This window comes from Musca domestica, unplaced genomic scaffold (assembly GCF_030504385.1).
Source record: "Musca domestica strain aabys unplaced genomic scaffold, Musca_domestica.polishedcontigs.V.1.1 27, whole genome shotgun sequence".
Lineage (NCBI taxonomy): Eukaryota > Metazoa > Arthropoda > Insecta > Diptera > Muscidae > Musca > Musca domestica.
In genome coordinates, this window is record NW_026712286.1 from 10778879 (window position 1) to 10797456 (window position 18578).

General features: G+C 36.4%; 2 protein-coding genes across 3 annotated transcripts; one reads left to right on the plus strand and one right to left on the minus strand.

Annotated features, from left to right (window-relative positions):
- Nucleotides 1-988: 988 nt before the first annotated feature.
- Nucleotides 989-5042, plus strand: LOC101888729 (farnesol dehydrogenase). Its single transcript, XM_005189897.4, has 2 exons — nt 989-1678; nt 1751-5042. The coding sequence occupies exons 1-2, from the start codon at nt 1106-1108 to the stop codon at nt 1913-1915; spliced, it is 738 nt and encodes a 245-aa protein (XP_005189954.2). The 5' UTR covers nt 989-1105; the 3' UTR covers nt 1916-5042.
- A 2703-nt stretch (nt 5043-7745) lies between these two features.
- On the minus strand, nt 7746-13669 carry LOC101888276 (adenosine kinase). Of its 2 annotated transcripts, none has more exons than XM_005189895.4 (3): nt 13440-13669; nt 11942-12425; nt 7746-8608 (listed from the first exon to the last, which is right to left on the minus strand). In XM_005189895.4, the coding sequence occupies exons 1-3, from the start codon at nt 13451-13453 to the stop codon at nt 8066-8068; spliced, it is 1041 nt and encodes a 346-aa protein (XP_005189952.2). In that variant the 5' UTR covers nt 13454-13669; the 3' UTR covers nt 7746-8065. The 2 variants fall into 2 exon arrangements, with proteins under 2 accessions (XP_005189952.2, XP_005189951.2); XM_005189894.4 differs by lacking the exon at nt 13440-13669 and adding an exon at nt 12495-12790.
- Nucleotides 13670-18578: the final 4909 nt, after the last annotated feature.

Here is an 18578-nt window from a genome sequence, read left to right on the forward strand (position 1 = left end):
TTTGGCCGCAGACTTTGGGCATTCCAACAGGACTCAGCATGCGCCACCCAAGAATGCTTACAAAATGATGTTCTTCGCTTCATTTCCAGCGCACAATGGCCACCAAAATCTCCGAGCGGATACCAATCCGTTGGACTATTGTGTCTGGAGTATTTTGCAAGAAAAGCAAGATTGGCACTAAATAACTACCAAAGTGTCGATCACCTCAAGCAAACGCTTCGCCGGGAATGGACCAAAATACCGCAGAACAACATTCGGGTAGCGTGTGACGATTTCATTGACCGTTTGAAGGCCATGCTTCGTGCCAAAGGTGATCAATTCGAACAAATCTAAACTTATTCTAAAATTTGTTGCTATTTTCGACATTTTTGCTTTTATTCAATAAGAACAGAGTTTCTAATATGATAGCGATTTTCTTTCATCCCAAAAAGCAGATTGTGCCATGGCTAAACCTTGGCTCACATTTCCGACAAAATATACCATTTGTTAATTATCATTTGGAAGCAAATATGTTGTGTGGCCAGTTAGCTTTAAGAAATATATTCTTATGTATTTGTCATCAGTATGAACCCAGCATCAGTTTGATGACACAACATGGTACAAGAACACAGGTAGATGCAAAAATCAAAATCATCATGAAAAATCATTTAAATTTATAAAAATTGTTGAAAAACGCGAAATATAATAACCTCGGAATGACGTAGTATAAAAAACATATAAAAATCTACATATATTTGAAAAAAAAAACACACACACACATTTTAAAAATTATCACATATCAATGTTCCCAAGTGTTGATACATCTACCTGTATTCTTGTACCATGAAACTGCCGTAAAATTAAAAGATTTTTTTTAACGGAAACTGGAAAATAAACAAAACATCATTTTGAGGCATTTTCGGTCAATTTTGTATTGGAAACTTGCATGTCATCGATCGTTTTTATTTTTTGTCGGTCTTATCTCCAAAATGAAATAAATATGTATAAAAATAATAAAATACTGATACGATGAGATAGATATGTGGATTTGCCAGATAAGCGTTTGTAATCGAAATTTGGAAAAAGCATAAACTTAGATTTATCAGTTCACTTGCAAGCCATTAACATGGAACGTTGGCATAAACGTATTGCCGTTGTTACTGGAGCCAGTTCAGGCATTGGGGCGGCCGTTGTTAAAGATCTCCTGACATCGGGTCTAGTCGTTGTCGGTCTGGCTCGTCGCAAATATGCCATTGAGGAGTATCGCAAAGAATTGCCCGAGGCATTGCAGGCGAATTTGCATGCCGTCAAGTGTGATCTAACCAATACACGTTCCATTAACGAAGCATTTGATTGGATTGAAGCCAATCTAGGCGGTATTGATATTTTGATCAACAATGCCGGTGCCTTTACCCTGGGCCAATTGGCGACCATGGAATTAGCAAGCGTCCAGAACATATTGCAGGTGAATGTTGTGGCATTGGTGGCCTGTACTCAGCGTGCCTTCAAATCGATGAAAGAACGTAACTTTGACGGACATGTGATACTCATCAATAGTACATTGGGCCATCGTATACCCATGGTTGGCCAAGGACCGGCACCATTTAATATCTATCCCTGCAGTAAATTTGCCGTCACAGCCATGACGGAGGTCTATCGCCAGGAATTTATGGGTTTGGGTACAAAAATAAAGGTGACGGTAAGTTGGTGTGAATAAAACGTTTATGATTGTTGTTTTTAATCTCTCTTTTTTTTTTTTTTTTTTTTGAAGAGTATTAGTCCCGGCCAAACGGATACCGACATAGTTCCAGACGATTTTAGACGGGGCCAAACGATGTTGCAAGCCAAAGATGTGGCTGAATGTGTTCATTTTGCCATTGCCACACCGCCGCATGTTCAGATTCATGAATTAACTGTTCAACCATTGCAGATGTAAATGTTATAATTATAGGTCAATAAATAAAGTGAACGTGAGAGAAAAAAAAAACGATAGCTGTGTCGATGCGACTACCTGTATTCTTCTAACATGATCGGATTAGTATTAGTATCAGTATTTCCTGTGAAGTCATGAGTCACAGCTTCCATTAAGTTTTCACAGATCATTGCCCGAAGATCGGTATGTAACGTGTCGTACATAAAAGTATTGAAACCTATCGCCGTTATTCGCCGGCTCCCTTTAGCTTATGACCTTTAACAAAACAAATCGCGGTTTTTCCCTTATTATTCATAACCAAGCTATTACTCATAACCAAGCACTACATATTAGATTAAGTGTTCATTCCACCCTTTGATAAGTTCAACAGTTCTACAATTATTTTGTGCGGAAACACAAGTTAAACCTTTAAAATTACGAAAGATGGATTTAAATTTTGTTCCTATAGAACGTCTCGAGAAAGTAAATGATAATACGTATATATTGGGATTGGCATGCATGTTAGGTCATGCAGAACGGGAAAGTAGCCATTTATCATTTAAGGATGAAAATAGCGGCCTAGAATCCACTTGGGATGTAACAGCAATAATTAATTTTTTCAAATCCACGTTACTGATTTCGGCCATGTGTCTTCGCGAAGACGACAAGGACACCTTGTTCCGTGTTACGCTAACTATAGAAAAATTTGGATGTGAAGCAATTACCAGGAGCATAGAAATCGTAGGCAATGAGGGAGGTACAATAAGTGTAAATTGCAATAATCTTTCTGAAATTAAAGATATTTATATAAAAATTGAAAGTCTATCCAATAAATCCACTGAATGCAACATGACCCATGACTTCGCCAAAATATTGGCCAGTGAAGAATCCAGCGATGTGACCCTTGTCACAGGAGATGGTACTGAATTTAAGGCCCACACATTTGAGTTAAGTGCCCGCAGTGTGGCCGAAGTAATGAAAGAAATGCTGAACTATCTGTACACTGATCGGAAAATACGGCATAAGTTGAGTTTAGGGGCTATGCTTGGATTGACCTGAAATTTTTACCGCAGGTAGGTATTTGTAACCTGATTACGGCAATGTAATTTTTTTGTGGGGGAAATACCCGGTTACCCGGTTATTCGACCCAAAAGTTCGGATACAACATCCGGTTTATATCCGGTTCTACGTAACCGATATCAATAAAATGGGTATCATTTGAAAGCTTATGAAAATACCTATCCAACAAGTGGTCATATGACGGGGTTGCTGGAACCGGTTTCGGAGAAATTTAGGAAAATGTGAATTTTTGTATGAGTAATTTTTGAAAAACCCATAAAAACTCGAAAATGGACCCATTATAAGGTCTTAAAATCTATACACAATATTATAGCTAACACTATTGCCTTTCCAAAATGGTGTCACATGTGTTGATATCTTTTGTAGTTCCGAAGATATTGACTTTTAAAGTCGTTACTTATGAAAGCAGTTTGAGTGAACCCAAGTTTTGTGTCGGGTTTAACGTTCTTGTTAATCCGCTTTGTTTTTAATTTGGTGTTGTTAGAATATTATGGATCGCGTAGTCGGTGTTGGACATATCCCAGAGGAGAAAATCTTAAGCCCCGGCCGAAGGCCGGCTGCTTACAAAAATTACAATTTTTAGAAAAACTATGGATCGCGTAGCCGGTGTTGGACATACCCCAGAGGAGAAAATCTTAAGCCCCGGCCGAAGGCCGGCTACTTTCGAAAACTACAGTTTTTAGGAAACTATTGATCGCGTAGCCGGTGTTGGACATACCCCAGAGGAGAAAATCTTAAGCCCCGGCCGAAGGCCGGCTACTTACAAAAATTACAATTTTTAGAAAAACTATGGATCGCGTAGCTGGTGTTGGACATACCCTAGAGGAGAAAATCTTAAGCCCCTGCCGAAGGCCGGCTACTTACAAAAATTACAATTTTTAGAAAAACTATGGATCGCGTAGCCGGTGTTGGACATACCCTAGAGGAGAAAATCTTAAGCCCCGGCCGAAGGCCGGCTACTTACAAAATGTACAATTTTTAGAAAAACTATGGATCGCGTAGCCGGTGTTGGACATACCCCAGAGGAGAAAATCTTAAGCCCCGGCCGAAGGCCGGTTGCTTAAAAAAGCTATAAAGGTCAAAGTCAAATGCGTCTAGACTGGAGAAAAATATAATTTAATGAATTCTATCTCTTATATCCACGGAACCACAAAAGATATCAACACATATGACACCATTTTGGAAAGGCAATAGTGTTAGCTATAATATAGTGTATAGATTTTAAGACCCTATAATGGGTCCATTTTCGAGTTTTTATGGGTTTTTCAAAAAGTACTCATACAAAAATGCAAATTTTCCTAAATTTCTCCGAAACCGGTTCCAGCAACCCCGTCATATGACCACTTGTTGGATAGGTATTTTAATAAGCTTTCAAATGATACCCATTTTATTGATATCGGTTACGTAGAACCGGATACAAACCGGATGTTGTATTCGAACTTTTGGGTCGAATAACCGGGTAACCGGGTATTTCCCCCACAAAAAAAATACATTGCCGTAATCAGGTTACAAATACCTACCTGCGGTAAAAATTTCAAAATGATCCGAGCATAGCCCCTAAACTCAACTTGCTCCGAAAATACCAAACCAAATGGCTGCAGCACTATATACGGCAGCAAATAAATACGCCTTGTTGCATTTACAGGACATGTGCGAACAAGCATTAATCGAAACAATGGATGTGGCTTCAGTTGCTGATACACTCAGATTAGCCGACCTTCATGGCAATGAACGTCTTAAGACCAAAGCTATTACGTTTATTGCGCGAAACATTAAAACGGTCACGGATACGGAAAGTTGGAAAAGGTTACGCCAAACGGATCACCAGTTGTGTATGGACGTTTTGGAAGAAGTCGCGAAACAGCATTTCTAGTTTTATAAGTACATATGTGTGTTTAGCTACGCACACGTCTGTATAAAACATCGAATTTTTTTCATTCTGGACATTTTCTAATTCGCTGGAATTCCAAATTCCTCATTATCTTATATTAAATATCAAATCGAAATTATTTATCTTATCCGCCTTTTGTAAAAATCTTCAATAAATATAAACCAACCATTTTGTGCATAATCATGTTTTCTTATCACAAAACAACTGAAGAAAAACAAAATACAAAAGACATACAGAACATAAAACCAGGCAAAAGAAGAAACCAAATGACAGCCTATCGCCGTAGGAGTTGGAAACGTCGGCTAAAATGACATATTTTTATTTTGATGTTTACCCAAAAAAGAAACAACAAAAATCCCACTTTTTATGGTGCTCTTTTTTATTTATTGCAATTTGTTGGTAGATGACGTCCGGCATTAAAAATGCACCCATGGTGAAATTAGGAAGGTGATGTCATTTCAAATAAGTTTTTCTTTTTTGACGGCGATGATGAGTTAATGTATGGCACCGATCTTTGATTTTACCGCTCAATTTGGCATTTTTAATAGGAGTGTTCGTTTACTCCATAGTAGAATAATACAGGTAGATGCATCAACGCTTGGATACATTGATATGTCAAAAAATGCAAATGTATTTTCAAATATAAGTAGATTTATATATCTTTTCTTTTTAGCGTTTTCAACAATTTTTACAAATTTTAATAATTTTTCATTTAACATTTTCAATTTCAAAATTGGTTTGACAGTTTATTGCCTCAGCAGCTGTGTCGATGCCTCCACCTATATTCTTCTACCATGGTTTACTCGATAATTTGTACAAATTTTTACTGAAATGTTTTACCCAAATGTCCAGAGCGAAATGAGAGAGATATTTTAACATTTAAGTTATTGAGATTTTCCATTCTTTTTTTTTTTACTGGAAGAATTTCCCCGGTAAGAGTTATCCAGTAAGATCAGTTGCTTTTTTTAACAATCTTTTTTTTTCATACCCTCCACCATAGCATGGAGGGTATATTAAGTTTGCCATTTCGTTTGTAACACCACGAAACATACATTGTAGACACCACAAAGTATATATATTCTTTATTAACATAAAATTCTATGTCGATTTAGCGATGTCCGTCTGTGGAAATCACTCTAGCTTCCGAACGAAATAAAGTAGGGTTGATAAAATTTTACTCAAATGTATGTTATGTCTGCAGGACTTTTGGTATTGAAAATGAGCCACGTTTTGCTATAGGCCCCATATAATGGTACCTCCCGATATTCGGTATTTTGGTGACTTGAGCGACATTATTCACCGGAAATGTTTGTAATTTGGTATTTGAAGTTCGTAATGGATACTACAGTCTGTGACAGAACATTTTCTGTACATGTACACGTCTTCGTATAGCCCCCCTATATAATGGTACCTCCCGATATTCGGCATTTTGATGATTTTAGCAGCACTATTCACCCGAATTGTTTCCATCAATACAAATTTGATATTTGAAGTTTGTAATGGATACTAGATACAGAAAATTTTTTGTGCAGGTACCACCATTTATTCGTTTTGTTGCTGATATTGGCGACATTATTCACCAGAACTGTCTCAAATTTCGTAGTTAAAGTTCGGTATCGTTACTACAGGGTGAGTCGCACGCTGCCCAAATGTTGCTCTGCGATATTTTGGCCCATTCCCGGGCGATGCGCTTACTTGAGGTGGTTGACACTTTGGTATTTTTTAGTGCCAACCTTGCTTTCCTTGCAAAATACTCCAGACACAATAGTCCAACGGATTGGTATCCGCTCTGAGATGTTGTTGGCCATTGTGCGCTGAAAATGAAGCGAAGAACATCATTTTGCAAGCATTCTTGGGTGGCGCGTGCTAAGTGCGATGGTGCTGAGTCCTGTTGGAATGTCCAAGGTCTGCGGCCAAAATGTTTGCGTACCCAAGGCTTTAATATTCCCCTTCAAAATATTTTCGCGATAATATTCGGTATTTATTCTGATGCCACGGTCGATTAAAACAAGCGGAGAGACACCATCGGCTGTTATGGCGGCCCACACGATCACCATTGCCGGCGCTTGAGTTCTGGTGGCGAAGCGAAGGTGCACATTTTCAGCTGGCCTTTTTGGCAAGTAAACACGATCTTTCTTACAAACTGCTGGACAACGAATGTTTTCTTATCGGAGTAAACCAAATTCGGCAGTTCACCACTTTCGGCCAAGCGAAGCAACTCTTTAGCTCTTTTAAGTTCATTTTCTTTTCGTTGCGGTGTAAGTTCTTGTACTTTTTTTTTCATTTCTCAATATTTTCCGAATGGAATATTGCGATATGTTCAGCTAACGAGTCACTGCGACGCGGATTTCGATCAAGTCGCTTCGCTTCTTTACTTTTCGAACCATTTCTTCTGATGTTGCTGTTTTCTTCCGTCCACTTCCTTGACGTCGGGCTACGCTACCAGTAACGCTATCACGATCACGAGCGATACGGGTACGAGACACAAAAGATTTATTCACATTTAAATGCTGGAGTGCTCTAACGATAGCCACTTGTGAGTTTTCCAGCCAAATATAAAGAAATTACACTGTCAAACCAATTTTGGAATTGAAAATATTGAATGAAAAATTATTGAAATTTTTAAAAATTGTTGAAAAAGGCATATTATAATAACCTCCGAATGATATGAAAATCTACTTATTTTTACAAAAATCATTAAAATTTTTTGACATATCAATGTTCCCAAGTGTTGATGCATCTATATATATATATGCAGATATATCTGTATTCTTCAACCATGCCTGTATTCTTCAATCATGCCATGTTCCAACTGCGTTTTGAATAATGTTTTTGCTTCTCCCCTAAGCGGACATGAAAGAAACGCTTTCATGCGGCACAGTATTAATTCCAAAGTCGTTTTTATTTCCCAAAAAATAACAAAAATTATATACATACATATGTGTATAAAATACAAAAAAATATATATATAAACAAATTTCTCTATATTAAAGTATAAAAACCCACAACTTTTATTTGGGAAGATATACGGCTGGAAGTGGAGGTTTTACTACTTAGCATAAGTAAATGTTGTTGCCCATGGTTGTTGCTATTGTTGTTGTTGTTGTTAAGGATAACTACATTAATTAAGTTCAATTTGAAAGGCCATTGTTTTTTGTTTAAAACACACATGGCTGACATGCATGTTCAAGATGCTTCCCCCTTCACTGCTGCTCTTCAAACGATGGCTTACCCTCAAATGTGCAACCGCTTTGTTTAATAATTTCCCCCGCCGACCAAATGCCGCAACGTATGCAAACATCCAATGACTTCTTTTGCACATATTGGGCCAAGAAACCACCCACAAAGGCATCACCGGCACCATTTGTATCGACCATTTCGTCGCGTGACAATTGCGGTACCTCGAATTCACTGATCTGGCCATCCTTGAAGAGCAAGACCGGCAAATGACCCTGAGTAATGATGACAATACGTTCACGTTGGCCATTCTCTTTGGGTAGGGCCACCAATTTACGGCCAATCTCTTTGATATCTTTGGTTGTCCAGCCCTGTTCGTTGGCAAAGGTCTCGACTTCTTGTTCGTTGCCAAACAGTATATCGACATAGGGTAGGGCGGCCATCATGGGTTCCTTGAAGAATTGTGATAGGAATGGAGCGCTTAGGTTCATCATAAATGTACGATTGTGTTTGTGTGCCAGGCGAGCAACTTCCATAATGCTGGGTGGACTTACGGTCAAAAAGAAGCCCTGCAGACGAAAAGACGGAAACAGAATTGATGAGATCAGAGTGGCAGGGTTAGTTAGAATAAATAAAAGTCTCCAAGGTATTCAATAGTTACACTAAAAAATTAATTTCCAAAGTCGCAGAAAGTCTCCAAATGTAAATGTTTTCAATTGCAGAATTTTCTGTTACGACAGCCTTTAGATATTTTTTTATAAAAATAAAATAAAAAAATTAATAAAAATTCTCCAATTGTTTAGTTCTTATTACAAAAGTTTAAAATTGGTTAATATATTTATAAGAAAATTGTCAGGTTTTAGACCCCAGGTCTCTTTGGACCAAATCCGTTTCAGGACATTTGAAGTAAATCTAGTGATGTCCGTCCGTCTGTCTGTCTGGCTGGTGCGCACGATAACTCGCGAAGGGATTCTCCGATTTGAATCAAACTTGGTACATCGTAATATAATTGCCAAACTTAAATCGACTTCGGAAATGGGCAATATCGGTCCACTGCTTCTGGTACCTCCCACACGAAATGTCAATGTTTTCAAAGAAAATAGTTTACTGCACAGAAAGAGAAATGATAATCCGATTTTGCTCAAACTTTTCAAATCCTAATATTTGCATCAGTACTAGGTCAGGTGCGAAAATGGATCCACTCGGTCCACTCCATCAAGTACCTCCCACACAAAGGGTCAAAATTTTGAATAATTACAACTCTTATAAAATGTTATGTAAGAGTCCGCCGATTGTCTTCAAATTACACATATCGCAATATTTTTATTAACCCAAGGTTTGGTGTAAAGATGGGCAATATCGGTCCACTCCTTCTGGTACCTCCCCCACAAAGGGTCAAAATTTTGAGTGTCCATGAAGCTCACAAAACACGAAATTAACATCCGATTTCATTCAGACTTGGTACATCTCAATATTTCCATAAACACAAGATCTGTTAAAAAGATGGTAGAGATCGGACCAATCCTTCTGCTACCTCCCACACAAAGGGTCAAAGTTTTGAATTACCAAAACGATCATAAAATCCGAAATAAGCACTCGGTTCTCTTCAAATTACACACATCACAATGATTTTATTAAACCAAGGTCTGGTGTGAAAATGGGCAATATCGGTCCACTCCTTCTGGTACCTCACCCACAAAAGGTCGAAATTTTCAAAAAATATATTTTCTGCACAGAAAGAGAAACGATAATCCGAGTTTGCTTCTACTTTGCGAATCCTAATATTTACATCAGTACTAGGTCAGGTGCGAAAATGGAGAATATCGGTCCACTCCTTCTGGTACCTCCCACACAAAGGGTCAAATATTTAAATAATTACAATTCTTATAAAATGTTATGTAAGAGTCCGATTGTCTTCAAATTACACATATCGCAATATTTTTATTAACCCAAGGTTTGGTGTGAAGATGGTAGAGATCAGTCCACTCCTTCTGGTACCTCCCCCACAAAAGGTCGAAATTTTCAAAAAATATATTTTCTGCACAGAAAGAGAATGTATAATCCGATTTTGCTCAAACTTTGCAAATCCTAATATTTGCATCAGTACTAGGTCAGGTGCGAAAATGAATCCACTCGGTCCACTCCGTCAAGTACCTCCCACACAAAGGGTCAAAATTTTGAATAATTACAACTCTTAAAAAAATGTGACGTTAGTGTCTGATTGTCTTCAAATTACACACATCACAATATTTTTTTAAGCCAAGGTTTGGTGCGAAGGTGGGCAACATCGGTCCACTCCTTCTGGTACCTTCCCCACAAAGGGTCAAAAATTGTTGAATATTCATGAAGCTTACAAAACATGAAATTAACATCCGATTTCATTCAGACTTGGTACATCTCAATATTTCCATAAATACAAGATCTGTTAAAAAGATGGTAGAGATCGGACCAATCCTTCTGCTACCTCCCACACAACCACAAGGGTCAAAGTTTTGAATAACAAACATGATAATAAAATCCGAAATAAGCACTCGGTTCTCTTCAAATTACACACATCACAATGATTTTATTAAACCAAGATCTGGTGTGAAGATGGGCAATATCGGTCCACTCCTTCTGGTACCTCCCCCAGAAAAGGTCGAAATTTTCAAAAATATATTTTCTGCACAGAAAGAGAATGTATAATCCGATTTTGCTCAAACTTTGCAAATCCTAATATTTACATCAGTACTAGTTCAGGTGCGAAAATGGAGAATATCGGTCCACTCCTTCTGGTACCTCCCACACAAAGGGTCAAATTTTTAAATAATTACAACTCTTATAATATGTTATGTAAGAGTCCGCCGATTGTCTTCAAATTACACATATCCCAATATTTTTATTAACCCAAGGTTTGGTGTGAAGATGGGCAACATCGGCCCACTCCTTCTGGTACCTCCCCCCCACAAAGAGTAGCCATGAAGCTCATAAAACGCGAAATTAACATTCGATCCCATTCAGACTTGGAACACAAAATCTGTTATAAAGATGGTACAGATCGGACTATTTCTTCTGGTAACAAGTCTACAAAAACTGTCTCCAATTCTAAATTTGTTATAAGAAATATCTACTCTTTCCTATCTCTTGTTCAAGAACCTCCTGTTGTAAACTTTTCTATGAACTCTCAATTTTTCAACTTTCAAGTGGCCAGCTGTGTGTGTTTTTTATAAGAAATCTCCAAATGTAGACTTTTCTATGGGAAATTTTTGAGAAATTCTCTCCAAGAAAAATATTGAATTGTAAACTTTTCTATAAGAAGTCTCCAAATGTATTATTACATATTTGTGGAGAAAATCTCAATTTCATGATTTGCAATATCTTCGGAACTACAAGAGATATCAATACATATGCCACCATTTTGGAAAGGCCAGTGTGTAGGCTATAATGTAGTATGCAGCTTTTAATACCGCATAATGAGTCCATTTTTGACTTTTTTATGGGCTTTTCAAAAAGTTCCGGTACAAAAATTGAAATTTTCTTGTAATACTCCGGAACCGATTGAAGCCAACCCATGATATTACCACTTGTTAGATAGATATTTCCATAAGCTTTCAGAGGATACCCATTTTGTGTATTCGGTCGAATAACCGAGAAACCGGGTATTTCTCCCACAAAGAAAAAAATACTTTGCCGTAATCAGTTTAAAAAGGCCTACACATGGTAAAATTTTCAGGTCAATCCAAGCCTAGCCCCTAAATTCAAATTAAGCAAATTTTTCTGTGAGAAAATGTCTGCACCATTTAAGCCTCCATTCGCCAGTTTTTTTTTTTTTTTTTTTTTTTTTTTTGTGAAAAATTTCCAATTGAAAAACTTTCTCCTATCCTGAACTTACGAAAACCCTTCATTTTTGTTTTAATACCCACCGATATATAATAGTATTCAGCAGCATCCAATAACTTCTTATTTTCGGGAATTTGCAAATGATCCAGTGTGAAATTATTTGCTGCAGCCAAGTTAGCACACAACGAACGATGAGTGCCGGTTACAAGAACGGCACAGGTACCGGTCGCCGCCTCTGTGTTATATTGATATCGAACATTTAAGCCATCCTTGGTGGCATTTTCTTCTAAAATTTTGGCATAATCATCACTGCCAACACAGCCAAAGAATGTGGCAATTTTGGGTTTTTGTAAAATCCACTGGCAGACACGCAGTGAGTTCTGAACCGAACCGCCAGCAATAAATTCAGCTTTATACTTTTCAATTAGCTCCTTGTACAGGGGCATGTGTTTTGGCTCGGCCAAAATGGCATCGTTTGGTTTCAGATTGTACTTTTGTAATAAGTCTTCCTCGACATTGGCGGAAATGTCCAGCAATGGATTGCCACAGCCAACTAGAATACCTTGCCTGTAATGAAAAAAAAATGGAAATGTTAATAAAATTTGTATTCAAAAATATGCTAACAAAACAATTTACTTAAGAGTGTGCATGTTTTTTATGCCCTGCGATCTGTCAAAGAGTCTATGGACCACAGCTAGTACTGCCCGTTGCCAAGGGTATTGTGAAACTAACATGATTTCTTAAGTGTGGCCGTTGTGGGGAGATAACAATCCTAATCTTTTTTTGTTGTTGATGTTGTTGTCGCTTGTAGAATAAGTAAAAAGTATGATTATCAGTGTTTTTTTTAATTAACTGATCCCAAGATGTTGGGATGGGTTTCTTTGGGACTTGAAAAAAATCTCAAAAATATTGAATATTATCAGAATGAAATGGAATATTGTGTTTTATTTTTTTTGCCTTTTTGCCAGAGAACACACACAGAGAAAATGACAATCAAGATCACAGATTTACTGAGGTCATCAGCAGCGAAAGCAATAAACCAAAAACGAAAACAAAACACGGCAACAAACCCAAAAAAGGGGTATATGGCAATTAGGAGATGCCTTGCTTTAAGTGAAATCGGAATACTCTAAATGCGTAGTCCCATGACATCTAAATGTATGACAATCACTGGTAGTCTTTTAAAGTTATATATTTTCGACTTTTAAATGGAAAACTTGCGATACGAAAGATTCAATCCTTGTCTTCAGAGGATGGAGGTTTGGTTTGGATTTCATCCAGCAAGTTGAAATCATACTTTTTTACAATAAATAAACATATTATTATTAGTTGTCAAAAAAAAGGTACTTGAAAATGTCCATTCATTTAGTTATCATATCGTCGTGATAGTTCTTCATTAATAACCCTATGGCACACTCAAAATAGCTTTCCCATGTGTATTTACCGGCCGGGGTTTTCTTTTTACAACACGAAACTCTAATTGCATATACAAAAAATTAATTCATTATAATTGATGTTGTTTAGTTATAATTGTTGTAATAATTAAAACAAAATATTAATTATCGTTTTTTTTTTTATTACCTTAAGTTTTCCATTATATAAATATTTGCTTTGCTTTTGATTAGGATAGATTGTACTTTTAAGTAATTTATAATTTGCCTTGGAGGGAGGTCTAAAACGTGTCTAAATTTTGTTAAATATTCACAGTATTTACAACAAAACAAAAAAAACAAAACCGAACGGCCGCAACAAAATGAATGAGGTAATAAGTAGGAACAGATGTAGAACACGTTTCACGATGTTTTTGTTTGTTTACATTTCTCACTCTCTCTCTTATGGCAAATGGTGTGCAATATGTGTGTGTGTCGGCAACCATTTCACAGTGAATGTTAAGACGAGAACACATATAACAAGTTTTTTGCTGGCTGAAAGTTGAGAATATATATGGAACGCTTTTTTTAACTGGCTGGGTTTTTGTTTTGTAGTTTCTTGCATGCTAGAAGAATACTGGTAGTCACATCGACTCAACTGCTGGGACAATGAACTGTCAAACCAATTTTGAAATTGAAAATGTTAAATGAAAAATTATTTAAATTTGTAAAAATAGTTAAAAAATGCATATCATAACAACCAACGATTAGCGTCGTATAGAAAATCATATACAAATCTACTTATTTTTGAAAAAAAAAAAAATTTTAAATGCCTCTACCTGTATTCCTCTACCATGGTTTCTTGTTATCAATTCTGATTTTCTCATTGATTGTTAGCAGCGTTGCCATATGAAATTTGTTTAATGCAGTGTAAATTCAGTTTCACTTCCTGCATTAACAACGGGGACAATGCAAATAATGAAATAATGTAAAAAGTAATATTATGCAAAAAAATATGTGTTGTCATTAATTTATTATGTTTATCCCACAATTGAAAAAGAGAAAATTACAACTCTAAATGTATTAGTCTTCAATCGTTTCGATTCGTTGGCAAACGATACAGCTCGGCAACTCTCAGCCGAAGTACATTAAGACAATCGTATTGCTTGTGTATTTCCGGCATGGTACACGAATATAGGTAGATGCATCTACACAGCCGTTGGGACAATGAACTGTCAAACCAATTTTTAAATTGAAAATGTTGAATGAAAAATTATTTAAATTTGTAAAAATTGTTGAAAAACCCGAATTATAATGACCTCCGAATGACGTCGTATAAGAAAACATATAAATTTATATTTATATTTGAAAAGACATTTAAAATTTCTTGACATATCAATGTTGCCAAGCGTTGATGCATCTACCTGTATTATTCTACCATGCATACAACGGTGTGGCAATGACACATTCAACCACATCTTCCTCCAAATTGTAATAATTAACAAGTAAAACAGGTGTAAAGGGCTAAGTACATAAGAAGCTTGAAGTCATGGCTAGGCATATTAATGTCAAATTATAATGGAAAACGACGGCTGGATTTTAGTGCGGCTCTGTAATCCCTTTGTGAAATGTCACAAAATATGCCTAGCCATGACTTCAAACTTCTTATGTACTTAAGGTGTAAGTTCTTCCGGAACGGACTTTGAATACCCTCTACCATTCGGAGCGAATTTGGCAATTTTCAAAAAAATAACATCCGTTAAAAATTTATTAAAAAATATTAAATATAGCCGTCATATTAGGGTCTAAACGAAGACCTGGACCTGCATAGGCAACTTTTGTCATAAGCCATTACAATATTCAAATGCGAAACTCAAAAAAAAAATGGGTGCATAATGTAGCTAAAATCATTAATATAGGGAGGTACTATTATATGTGGGCTATAACAAAATGTGGACCTGCCCAGACAATTTTCTGTCATAGGCTGTAGTATCCATTACGAACTTCAAATACCAAATTTGAAACAATTCTAGTGAATAATGTCGCTAAAATCATCAAAATACCGAATATTGGGAGATACGGTTATATGAGGGCTATACCAAATTGTGGACCTGCACAGACACTTTTCTGTCATAGACCGTAGTATCCATTTCGAACTTCAAATAACAAATTTGAAACAATATCGGTGAATAATGTCGCTAAAATCATCAAAATACTGAATATTGGGAGGTACGGTTATATGGGGGCTATACGAAGACGTGGATCTGCACAGACAATTTTCTGTCCTAGGCTGTAGTATCCATTTTGAACTTCAAATGCCAAATTTGAAATAATTCCGGTAAATAATGTCGCTAAAATCATCAAAATACTGAATATTGGGAGGTACGGTTATATGGGGGCTATACCAAAACGAGGATATACATGGCCCATTTTCAATACCAAAAGTCCTGCAGACATAAAATACATTTGAGTAAAATTAGTTATCAATCTACTTCAATTCGTTCGGAAGCTAGAGTGATTTCCACAGACGGGCGGACATCGCTAAATCGACATAGAATTTTATGCTGATCAAGAAAATATATGCTTTGTGAGGTCTAAATATTGGAATTATAAGGCCGAGGACTTTTCACAGCAATTGAATTTTATTGAATGACAAGAAAATTAGAAAATATTTTCAATGCATACACATTTTCTATCAAGGCTAGCTAGAACACAATGTTAAATAAATTACAAAGTATAAATGAACAAAGTATAAAATTGAACGCCAATCCAACACTCCTCCTCGTTCATTTTATATTACACTTCAAACGTAGAAATTCGTGTTTTGATATTGGTAGAGGCTTTGTTAAAATATCCGCTATCATATCCTCAGTCGGACAATATTCACAAATTATTATATTGTTCTTCACCAATTCCTTTGTAAATTTATATTTAATATCCATATGTTTTGTTCTAAATGAAAATTTGTCATCTGTAAGAATTCGAAGACAACTTTGATTATCATTGAAAATAACAGTAGGTTTGGTAGGAGGTTCATTGAAATCTCTGAGCAGTTGTCGCAACCATTTAGTTTCCTTTCCGGCTTCAGACATAGATATGTATTCTGCCTCACAAGTGGAAGTAGCGACGATGGATTGCTTTTGACACGTCCATGATATTGTTCCTCCATTATAAAAAAATATGCGACCACTTGTTGACTTTCTTCCAATTTGATCATCAGCCCATGATGCGTCTGCATAACCAATTAATTCCAAATTATCTTTTTGAACATTGCTCAAGTTTAATTTCATGCTTGCAGTGTGCACCAAATATTTTACAACTCGTTTACTTTGTTTCCAATCTTCTTCCGACGGATTTGAAACCTTCTGTGACAAGAAACATACTGATGCAGAAATATCTGGTCTCGAATTAACAGATATATAAAGTAAATGACCAATAAGTTTTCGATATTTTGCATTAGTTTCCAACAAATTTGAATTGTTTTTCTTTCCGTAATTTATATCCATAGGAGATTTTGACAACTTGCAACTTCCTAGGCCAAACTCATCTGCTAATCTTTTAATATATTGGGATTGACAAATTTCATAATTTCCATATAAATCTTTACTAATTTGAATTCCCAAATAACTTCTTATATCTCCCAAATTCTTCATAACAAAACTGTCAGATAATATTTTTTCTATACATTGTATCTGATCAGTTGTTGAACATGCCAAAATTATGTCATCAACATATATAATAATATAGCATATTTGGTCTAATATATATCCGGAATAAAAACAGGGGTCACTCACGCTTTGTTTTAATTTTGCCTTTGTCAATGTTTCATTCAATAAATTATTCCACGACCTTGAAGCTTGCTTCAACCCATATATGGCCTTCTTTAATAAACAAACATTTTTCTCATTTCCATCTTCAAAACCTTTCGGTTGTACCATGTAGATTGTTTCTTCCAAATTTCCATTGAGAAATGCGGTTTTTGCATCTATATGTTGTACAATCAGATTTCGTTTCGCAGCAACAGAGAGAAGCATTCGAAAAGTTGTATGCATGACGACAGGCGAAAACACTTCATTGTAGTCTACTCCATATTTCTGCGAATATCCTTGGGCAACGAGTCTTGCTTTATAACGAACAAAATCCCCATTGGCATTTCTTTTTAATTTGAAAACCCATTTACTGCCCACCGCTTTCCTCCCTTCAGGTAATGGTACTATGTCCCATGTATTATTAGTTCTCATAGCTTTTATTTCTTCTTGCATAGCATCAAACCATTTGTCCTTATCATCGCCTTTAATAGCTTCATCATACGTTTTCGGTTCTGGTTCGTGATTGGCCATCCAAATTTCATCTATTAATCGTTTAGCTGGAATACCCTTAGTTGATCTTTTGGACACGCGTACTGTTTGCTCCTCATCATTCTCACTCTCCTCCTGAATTTGCACATTACTGATTGCTCCTTCATTTTCTTGATTACTTGAAACAGACCTTGATGTTAGATTTTCATCACTATTGGAAACAGAATCTGAAACTGGTAAATTCTCCTCCTCAATCTGTAATGTGCCTTGTTTCTTTTGTGGGAAATCCATTGAGCAATCTCTTAATTCTACTTCTGTAAATCTTACATCCCGACTTACGACAACCTTGTTTTTAGACGCATCGTAACATCGATAGCCTTTTGAATTTGCATCATATCCGAGAAAAATCATCTGATTTGCCGTTGAATCTAACTTTTGCCGCTTTTCAGATGGTATATGTACGAAACATTTTGAACCAAATATATGAATATTTGAAACATCTGGCTTCTTACCATACCATAATTCATAAGGAGTTTGTTTTGTTGCTCTCGTTAGCACTCGATTTTGTATGTAGTTTGCTGTTGACACGGCTTCACCCCAGAATGATTTTGGTAAATCAGCGTCAATAAGTAAACATCGACTCATTTCCACAAGTGTGCGGTTCTTCCTTTCAGCCTTACCATTTTGCTGTGGAGAGTAAGGGGTGGTAAATTGAACTTGGATACCTTCCGATTTTAAATAATCTTGTAGACGTTTTCCTGTATATTCACCGCCTCTATCGGAACGGATTACCTTGGGGTTACTGCCAAAAAGAGTATTGCAAAACTTTATGAATTCTCTTATAGTCCCTTCCACTTCAGACTTCTCTTTTAGCAATTGTATCACTGTGAAACTTGAGAAATCATCTATAAAAGTGACAATATAACGTTTTCCATTAGCTGTTGCAGTCTGCATAGGTCCGCATACATCCGTATGGATTAAATCTAGTGGAGCTTTAGATGAACATGTTGACTGTTTTGGAAAAGGCAGCCGAGTCATTTTTCCTTTTATGC

What these genes read in the sequence shown, in the direction of transcription:
- LOC101888729 (XM_005189897.4), top strand. Translation starts at nt 1,106, where the DNA reads ATGGAACGTTGGCATAAACGTATTGCCGTTGTTACTGGAGCCAGTTCA. An exon ending in GTACAAAAATAAAGGTGACG is followed by an intron (nt 1,679 to 1,750) that starts GTAAGTTGGTGT and finishes TTTTTTTTGAAG; the next exon opens with AGTATTAGTCCCGGCCAAAC.
- LOC101888276 (XM_005189894.4), bottom strand. Translation starts at nt 12,592, where the DNA reads ATGTTAGTTTCACAATACCCTTGGCAACGGGCAGTACTAGCTGTGGTC. An exon ending in AAAAACATGCACACTCTTAA is followed by an intron (nt 12,426 to 12,494) that starts GTAAATTGTTTT and finishes TTTTCATTACAG; the next exon opens with GCAAGGTATTCTAGTTGGCT. An exon ending in CTGAATACTATTATATATCG is followed by an intron (nt 8,609 to 11,941) that starts GTGGGTATTAAA and finishes TTTCGTCTGCAG; the next exon opens with GGCTTCTTTTTGACCGTAAG.